Source organism: Lactuca sativa, chromosome 5 (genome assembly GCF_002870075.4).
Source record: "Lactuca sativa cultivar Salinas chromosome 5, Lsat_Salinas_v11, whole genome shotgun sequence".
NCBI classification, from domain to species: Eukaryota; Viridiplantae; Streptophyta; class Magnoliopsida; order Asterales; family Asteraceae; genus Lactuca; species Lactuca sativa.
This window is the reverse complement of record NC_056627.2, coordinates 352424053-352434486: the sequence shown is the minus strand read 5'-3', so window position 1 is coordinate 352434486 and position 10434 is coordinate 352424053. Positions and strand designations below refer to the sequence as shown.

The 10434-nt window shown below is 40.5% G+C and overlaps 1 protein-coding gene across 1 annotated transcript; it reads right to left on the bottom strand.

Moving 5' to 3' along the window:
* Nucleotides 1–7852: 7852 nt before the first annotated feature.
* On the bottom strand, nucleotides 7853–9553 carry LOC111900659 (uncharacterized). The gene has a single exon (XM_023896543.1). It carries the CDS (start codon nucleotides 9551–9553, stop codon nucleotides 7853–7855), a length of 1701 nt encoding a protein of 566 aa, XP_023752311.1.
* Nucleotides 9554–10434: the final 881 nt, after the last annotated feature.

Here is a 10434-nt window from a genome sequence, read left to right as displayed (position 1 = left end):
ATTTACAATTCAACATCTTTGCCCGATCAAGAATATCCAAGGCATATTGTTGCTGAGAGAGAAACATACCGTGACGATCGCGGATAACTGAAATGCCGAGAAAGAAATTTAGATCACCAAGATCTGTCATGGAAAACTCAGTGCTCAACGTGGACATAATAGTGCGGAGAAAATCGATAGATGAGGCCGTAAGAATGATGTCATCCACGTATAATAACAGGTATGCGGTATGCAAACCCTGTCGAAAAATAAACAACGAGGAGTCACATCGACTATGAACAAAACCAAGTCGTATAAGATACTCAGCAAAACGTTGAAACCAAGCACGCAGAGCCTGTTTTAGACCATATAGTGATCGTTGAAGCAGACACACATGATATGGAAATTGATTATCCCGAAAACCTGGTGGCTGCTGCATATACACGGTCTCCTGAAGATGTCCATGAAGAAAGGCATTCTTTACATCTAACTGTCGAACTGGCCAATGATGAGAAATTGCAAGTGTTAAAACGGTACGTATGGTAGCAGGTTTGACGACAAGGCTAAACGTCTGATCACAATCAATACCAGGCCGTTGAGTTCTACCGTTTGCAACAAGTCGAGCCTTGTATCGAGAAAGAGAGCCATCTGCATTGTATTTCTTCTTGAACAACCAAATACAATTCACCACATTTGCATCCGGTGGTCGAGGGACAAGGGTCCATGTGTCGTTGGCAATAAGTGCATTGAACTCTTCTCGCATTGCATTAGACCAATTGGGGTCTGTAAAAGCCTGTGAGTATGAACGGGGAACCGGAGAGGTAGTATCGACATGGAGATTAAGCTTGTGTGTTGGTTTAAAAATGCCATGTCTTGAGCGGGTGACCATGTGATGTGTAGTAGTTACCGGTGTGGGAGAGCTGACCGGTGAAGTAGTCGGTGAACCCGTCGTTGATGATGGTTCTGGAGAGACAGTATTGATGTCAGCAGTGGTTGATGAGCTCGAGGCAGTGGCATATCCATTGCTATTATCAGCAGCGGATGAAGTGACCGGTGATGGTATATGAGGGGGATTGTGTGACATCCCCAATTTCACGGCCAGAAAAGACCGATTTGTTTATGCTTTGTTTTCAAAATCAGAGTGATCGTTTAAAGAAAACGGTTGCGGAATTTGTTCCCAAAATAAAATATGATAACCATTTTATCAAAACATTTCTCGAAAAGAATGTATTTTTATTAAATAATAAAACCTCGGGATGTCATGTTCGTTACAGACCAAAAGCATAAACAACATAATATAGACCTTACAATAGTTATTCAACTACTGATCTATAATCCAAAATCTCTCGTCAAGTCCGCCGACTTATACTCTTGTGTCATTACCTGTAATGAAAAGAAAACTGAGTGGGTCAGGCTTGGGAGCCTGGTGAGCATATAGGGTTTTCAACCCACAATAATACATTTATTATATTCAATTATCAAACAATCAACTCAAATACCCATCCCCATCATCTTCTTAAGGTTTCCCCCTAAGAACCAACTATCCTTCATTCACTTATTCCTAAGGAATCGGCACGAAATCCATTGCTGCCAAAGTTTATCTAACGAGTACTAAATCCATAGTTATCAGACGCTAACTCCATAGTCGTCGGGGTTTACTCAAGCGATGCTAACTCCATAGTCACCAAGGTTCACGTAACAAGCGCTAACTCCATAGTCGCCAAGGTTTACTTAACAAGCGCTAACTCCATAGTCGCCAAGGTTCATCAAATAGGCACGAAGTCACATCGTCGCCAAGGTTTATGCAATAGGCGCTAACTCCATAGTCACCAAGGTTTATACAAAAGGCGCTAACTCCATAGTCACCAAGGTTTACCTAATAATAGGCGCTAACTCCATAGTCACCAAGGTTTATCTAACAGCAGGCGCTAACTCCATAGTCACCAAGGTTTATCTAACAGCAGGCGCTAACTCCATAGTCACCAACTAACCCATCTACCCATGTTCTACCCAACAATATTAGTAGATAAAAATACTTACACAGTTTAAATCATTTAACACCTGTATAAAACTCCAATTTCCATGTCCATCTCAAATAGACAAATAACATATAAACACATAGCACGTATTTTCATAACAAATACTTCATATTGATGTGTTAGAAGAAAGCAACTACACACCCACACATATAAACAACAATATACTTAATACACTCAAACCATACTTGTATTATTATCGTGTTTATGAAAGGTAGTATACACTCACTTGATCAGAAGATGATCGGACAACACTACGACTTGCAGAAGTAGTATTCCTCAGCAGATCTGGAAGATCTCCTCGAAAATCGAACTTCTCGCGGGCAGAGCTTCGACTCGGGAACCGCACTTTTCGGGATCTTCGGGATCTCGGGACTTGCCTCGAGGCTAGGGTATGATGCCGGGGCGTCGGGGTATTTCTGGCACGCAAAACGATGCAAAACGGGAGAGAGAAGAGAAGAAATTGGCAATTGGGTCGGCTGCCCTCGCATCCTATTTATAGGAGGCTGGAGCCTCGGAGTACGCGGGGCGTACTGGTCCGAAAAACGTCACTGCGTGCGTCATCCGAAGCCACTTGCTGCGAATGTCGACACTTCGGAGTACGCGGGGCGTACTCGAGTACGCGGCGCGTACCTCGGATCAGACCGGTGACTCCTTCGGATAATGCTTCCGAATTTCCTTTTAAATTTAAATACAAATTGATTAATAAACTTCGGAAATTCATATCTTCTTCATACGAACTCCGTTTTCGACGTTCTTTATATCCACGCGAAGGTGAGACTACGCTCTATAACTTTCGTTTAGACTCCGTCGGCTAATTTTGACTTTTATTTTTATTATTTATTTTTAATAGGCCGCGACAGAAAACTTCGTTATAAATTCATAACTTCTTCGTTTGACGTCCGTTCTCGCCTAACTTTTTATCGCTTCGATACCAACAATGAGATCTTCGATTCTCGTTTAGATTGCTAAGGCTAAATATCGCTCTAACGTAAATTCACTTTTTACGTCGTGCTGTGTCGTGCCGGTTCTGTCGCGAAACTTTGACAGGTCATAACTTCTTCGTTATAACTCGGATTTTGGCGTTCTTTATATGTACGGAAACCTTGTAACATATACTACAACTTAGTTAGGATTATTCATCCTAAATAATCTTCTATCAAAAAGTCATTTTTGACTCTTATTGTCTCTAAATTGACTAGCCCTGATCTACGGGCGTTACAATTATCTCCCCCTTAGGATGATTACGTCCCGGAATCATCAACGAAATAGGATTCGCATACTGACTCCATAAGTTATCTTTCCATTCTAAGTAATAACCTTGATGCTCAATCCTGCATCTGCTCTTCGTACTATCTTGGACTTTCAATCATAACCTTCGAGTTACAAAATAAGTCCTTATTGCGAACTCTTTCTTCTTCTTAGGATAAATATATTCCTTTATCCAATGTAACAAACCGATGGGTCGTGCTCTATCGACCTCTCATCGCACGATGCGACGCTTAGACTCGGTCTTTAATAAAGTTAAATTCCATAATGGAATATACCTTCCTTCATATTCTATTGTGATATAATCACATTTCAGCATGTAGCATTTCTACCTACAACTTCTTTTAACAACGAGAGCGACACTATCAATCGCATTAACTTCAACCTTCTGACTTAAGTCAGATGTTACATCTAACTCGGTCCTCTAGACCACGTACATACTCCTCGCCGTCGAACTCAAATTTAAATATGACCACTAGGGTCGGAACAAGAACCATATTACTAGTCATTACCGAAACAAGGGTAATGACACACTTGAACAAAACGGAATCAATTACTAGTTTCTTGGTAACCTTGTGACTCTCCCTGATCCAAGTGCGAGTCCTGTGCTTCCGGTAGTATATGCATCTACTACCTTTCACACCTACTCATACTCGTCCCAAGTGTTGTCCCGCAGTCGACCAAGTCACCAAACAAGAAAATCACAAAACAATTTAACATGTACGAATGTGTCCAAATAATCCTAAGCAATTTCCCTAGACTCTACTAGGACTTCTTCATTGCTCAATCTTCAATCATCAACTCTACTTCAACTCGATTGGTGATGAAAATATCAGACGATGAGACAACTTCAAGAATTTCATCAATCGTTCCATCATCCTGCCAATCGAAGGTGTACTTCAGACGTACCATACTCCTCCATACGTACTGTTATTTCATAAGACATACTCTAAAGGCAAGATACCACTCTTACGATATCTTCTGATAGGTGTCATCCACTATCATAAGCCTTATTCATTTCCTCCATTTACTCAATTCTCTACAAGTCTTCACCATGACTTCTTGTACATCCAACCAGACATTTGGTGTACAAAGCGAGAATTTTAAGATAAGAAAGCTTTAATTACGATAAACGTATAAATCTCCTTATCACTCCGAAACGTTTACATGCTAGTTCTAATATCGTAGCCATACGCTTAGAATCCTAAACACATAAGGTTTCCAGATCCGGTCGGCAACAGACCATAGATCCGAACAAATAATAGCATCAATATAGCTATCACACAAAACATTAAGCACGTAAAATCTTTTAGGCAATTTTCCTAAAATAAAATAGTGTCTGTGTCAATTTAGGTGTACTACCTAAAATATATTGGACACACTCAACTCGTAATCATTGCTTAGCATTCTAAGTTTAAGTCTAGAAATTTCCTACAAATTCCTAGTTCGCTTAAACTAATGCTCTGATACCAACTGTGACATCCCCAATTTCACGGCCAGAAAAGACCGATTTGTTTATGCTTTGTTTTCAAAATCAGAGTGATCGTTTAAAGAAAACGGTTGCGGAATTTGTTCCCAAAATAAAATATGATAACCATTTTATCAAAACATTTCTCGAAAAGAATGTATTTTTATTAAATAATAAAACCTCGGGATGTCATGTTCGTTACAGACCAAAAGCATAAACAACATAATATAGACCTTACAATAGTTATTCAACTACTGATCTATAATCCAAAATCTCTCGTCAAGTCCGCCGACTTATACTCTTGTGTCATTACCTGTAATGAAAAGAAAACTGAGTGGGTCAGGCTTGGGAGCCTGGTGAGCATATAGGGTTTTCAACCCACAATAATACATTTATTATATTCAATTATCAAACAATCAACTCAAATACCCATCCCCATCATCTTCTTAAGGTTTCCCCCTAAGAACCAACTATCCTTCATTCACTTATTCCTAAGGAATCGGCATGAAATCCATTGCTGCCAAAGTTTATCTAACGAGTACTAAATCCATAGTTATCAGACGCTAACTCCATAGTCGTCGGGGTTTACTCAAGCGATGCTAACTCCATAGTCACCAAGGTTCACGTAACAAGCGCTAACTCCATAGTCGCCAAGGTTTACTTAACAAGCGCTAACTCCATAGTCGCCAAGGTTCATCAAATAGGCACGAAGTCACATCGTCGCCAAGGTTTATGCAATAGGCGCTAACTCCATAGTCACCAAGGTTTATACAAAAGGCGCTAACTCCATAGTCACCAAGGTTTACCTAATAATAGGCGCTAACTCCATAGTCACCAAGGTTTATCTAACAGCAGGCGCTAACTCCATAGTCACCAAGGTTTATCTAACAGCAGGCGCTAACTCCATAGTCACCAACTAACCCATCTACCCATGTTCTACCCAACAATATTAGTAGATAAAAATACTTACACAGTTTAAATCATTTAACACCTGTATAAAACTCCAATTTCCATGTCCATCTCAAATAGACAAATAACATATAAACACATAGCACGTATTTTCATAACAAATACTTCATATTGATGTGTTAGAAGAAAGCAACTACACACCCACACATATAAACAACAATATACTTAATACACTCAAACCATACTTGTATTATTATCGTGTTTATGAAAGGTAGTATACACTCACTTGATCAGAAGATGATCGGACAACACTACGACTTGCAGAAGTAGTATTCCTCAGCAGATCTGGAAGATCTCCTCGAAAATCGAACTTCTCGCGGGCAGAGCTTCGACTCGGGAACCGCACTTTTCGGGATCTTCGGGATCTCGGGACTTGCCTCGAGGCTAGGGTATGATGCCGGGGCGTCGGGGTATTTCTGGCACGCAAAACGATGCAAAACGGGAGAGAGAAGAGAAGAAATTGGCAATTGGGTCGGCTGCCCTCGCATCCTATTTATAGGAGGCTGGAGCCTCGGAGTACGCGGGGCGTACTGGTCCGAAAAACGTCACTGCGTGCGTCATCCGAAGCCACTTGCTGCGAATGTCGACACTTCGGAGTACGCGGGGCGTACTCGAGTACGCGGCGCGTACCTCGGATCAGACCGGTGACTCCTTCGGATAATGCTTCCGAATTTCCTTTTAAATTTAAATACAAATTGATTAATAAACTTCGGAAATTCATATCTTCTTCATACGAACTCCGTTTTCGACGTTCTTTATATCCACGCGAAGGTGAGACTACGCTCTATAACTTTCGTTTAGACTCCGTCGGCTAATTTTGACTTTTATTTTTATTATTTATTTTTAATAGGCCGCGACAGAAAACTTCGTTATAAATTCATAACTTCTTCGTTTGACGTCCGTTCTCGCCTAACTTTTTATCGCTTCGATACCAACAATGAGATCTTCGATTCTCGTTTAGATTGCTAAGGCTAAATATCGCTCTAACGTAAATTCACTTTTTACGTCGCGCTGTGTCGTGCCGGTTCTGTCGCGAAACATTGACAGGTCATAACTTCTTCGTTATAACTCGGATTTTGGCGTTCTTTATATGTACGGAAACCTTGTAACATATACTACAACTTAGTTAGGATTATTCATCCTAAATAATCTTCTATCAAAAAGTCATTTTTGACTCTTATTGTCTCTAAATTGACTAGCCCTGATCTACGGGCGTTACAGATTGGAGGATTGTAGTAGTTGGGCTGAGTATGTATTTGGACCATCTAGAGAACTGTCAAGAAAGGTATATGAGGGTGAAGCATTTGGAGTCATAGATCCAAATGGAAATATGGTTTCATCAAACGTAACATGGCGAGATATGATAATTTTTTGTGTGTCAAGATCGAGACATCGATATCCCCGATGATGGGAGGGATATCCGAGAAAGACACATGGAGTGGTACGGGGTGTAAGTTTATGAGGTGTGACAATATGTGGATAACACAAACATCCAAACACACGAAGGTGAGAATATGTAGGTCGACGGTTGAAAAGCTTATAATATGGAGTATCATTTTGTAATGGTATGGAAGGTAAGATGTTAAGCAAATGAACAGCCATGTTTAGGGCTTCCACCCAGTAAGTTGGAGGAAGATGAGCGTGAAATAAAAGAGTGCGAACAATATTGTTAATCGTTCGTAACATTCGTTCTGACTTTCCATTCTGTTGAGATGTGTTAGGACATGAGAAACGCATATGAATGCCATGAGAACCACAAAATTTGTGAAATTGGTGATTATTAAATTCCCCTCCGTTGTCACATTGAAATGCTTGAATGGAAGTTTTGAATTGGTTTGTAACATAGTTGTGAAAGTGTTCAAATTTTGAGAAAACATCATATTTGTTTCGTAGGGGAAAAACCCACACAAAATGAGTGAAATGATCAAGAAATATGACATAATACTTAATGCCACTGATACTTGGAATGGGTGAAGTCCACACATCAGAATGAATCAATTGAAAAGGAAATTGAGCAACAAAATTAGATAACTTAAATGGCAAGTGAACATGTTTACCAAGTTGACAAGAATGACAAAGACTGGTTTTTTTATTGTTCGTACAAGAAATAAATTTATTTGAAACTAAATGTTTAAACACGTGTTGACCGGGATGACCAAGACGTTGATGCCAAAGAGACGGATCGAGCGTGACAAGAGCTTGGGGAGTCGGTTTGGTGACATGGATAGAGTTCTCCTTTGCTATCACAGCGGAGAAGAATTTGTTTGGTCCAATAATCCTTCACAGAAAAACCAAACGCGTCAAATTCAATGGAACATTTATTATCATGGGTAAAACGACGTACAGAAATTAAGTTCTTAATAATGGAGGGAGTAATAAGAATGTGATTTAAAGATAAGGTACGAAAAGGATGATATATGGGTAAAGTTGTGTCCCCGGTGGTACTCACAAAAATTTGGGAACCATCACCGACTAACACAGATGAATGCATGGGGTTTTTGCTAACGGAAGAGAGAATACCTGCATTCGAGTGAAGGTGAGACGTGGACCCAGAGTCCATAAACCATTCGGAATTTGACGGATCATTTAAAGTCATTGTATTAAACATTTGAGGCAAAGTGGTAGGTTGATCCGTATTGGTTGGAGTATTCCATTGTAACGTAGTAGGAGGTTGACTGTAATATGCTTGGTTTGGGTTGCTGCCGGTTCCACCTGCTGAATTAATAGTACCTGGACCAAACCCATTTGAAGTAGATGCACTAGGCCAGCCGTAAGTGGGATGCTGAGGGCGCCTTGACCCTTGTTGCTGCTGTTGAGAAGTTGACGGACAAGGCAACAGGCCTTGATGGGCTTGCTGAAACGAAACAGGCCCAAGTGGGCGTGTGTTTTGCTGAGATGGGCTTGATGGCCAACCAAACCATCCCCAGCCAGGAGGGTATTGCATGGTGGACACAAAATTTCCATTACCACTGTGTTGACCTACAGAAGGATTATAGGCGGCAGAAAAATTGTTACCCCCAGAATTATTACTTCCATTTCGACCTCCAAAATTATTACTACCACCTCGGCCATTTCTTCCTCCACGTCCATTTCGACTACCACGACCTCCACCCCGATTATTGCGATGGTAATTTTGTGACTGAGAATTATCCGAAACGAGAGCGGTCTGTGATGAAGAGTGATTTGAATGCATCGACTGAACTTGGCGGTTTTGAACCTGATTCATCCGTTGTTCCTCGAGAAGAAGCATCGAACGGGTTTCCAAAAACGAAGGTAAAGGAGAACGATGAAGAATCAAACTAGCAATGTAATCAAACTTTGGAGACAAACCGTTTATGGTGTAAGCAACAAGATTTTTCTCTGGAACGGTGACATCGATGTTGTCAAGAAGATCGGCAATCGTTTTGATACGGGTACAGTAATCCGTCACTGACATGTCACCGATGGTAATGTTTCGCAGCTCGTTGTCCAACTGGATTGCCTTGGCATCTTTATTGTCACGAAACAATGTCTCAAGAGTCGTCCAAACTTGATGAGCCGTCGGGTTCTTCTTCAAGATCATCGTCAAAAGTGGTTGAGAGATCGTCCCGTAGATCCACATTTTGACAATGTTATCGAGTCGATCCCATTCTTTTCTATCGGAGGTTTCTGCAGCTTTCTCGTTCGTCGGGGCTTTCTCGTTTGGAGGCTCGAGATGATCAGCAACTCCGAACCCTAGACAATGGGTCAAAAAGAGTTCACGCCATGCATCATAATTCATACGATCGAGGTCAAGAATCAAAGGGATGTACGCTTTGATGTTGGTGATCCCGTAAGGTTTTTCAGATGCCATTGATGAAGGTAAGAGATGAAGAAAGAAGATAAAGGAGAGGCTGCCGGTAATGGAAGAACGACAACAAGAAGAGAAGAATGAGACAGAATTGGGGTAGGTTTAGTTTGGCTCTGATACCATGAAATTGTGAATATCATCTGATCTCCTTCTCATTTACATAACTCATATATATACATATAAGATGTCGTACAAAAGCCAAACAAGATAATGCTTATCAAAAACTAATGACCAGCTACCCCAAAACAACCACACGATAAATACAAAGTGGATAAATACAAATTGAATAATTAATATGTGCTAACACTTAGCATTTAACAATTAATATCAAAATTAAGGATGAAAATTTCACCCGACACAGTGGGGAACCCGGTTGACCTGACCCAATCAGGGACGGGTATTCCCTGCCAAAACGGATACCGGGTACAGGATCGGAAATCCTCATTATGTTAAAATCGGGGATGGGTCGGGGTCATGTATAACAATACCTAACTCGCCCCACCCCCGCTTTGATGACTATATATATCAAGGTTGCAAAAAACGCTCGACGTTGGCTAGTCGGTGGATTGGGGTCAAGGGATTAATCGGTTAGGCAGAGATTAATCGGGTACAATTAATTGCTAATTTGTTGAATTTTAAAAAAATAAATATGACTAATATCAAATCAAAGTTCGTACCCACCACTATATGATAACAAAATAGGTTAATATGATTAATACAACATTAATCATGATTCAAATAATTTCCATTGAGATAAAACTTCTTCAAAATGTTAAAATTTCATCGTTTTATAATGTTTCACTCATTATGTATGCAGAGATTAATCGCTAGGCGCCCCCTAATCGGTCGAGTAGCGCCTAGGGATTAATCGGAGATTAATCGGG

Bases quoted from the DNA above. Each gene is read 5' to 3' on its own strand.
- LOC111900659 (XM_023896543.1), bottom strand. From the start codon at position 9,553: ATGGCATCTGAAAAACCTTACGGGATCACCAACATCAAAGCGTACATC.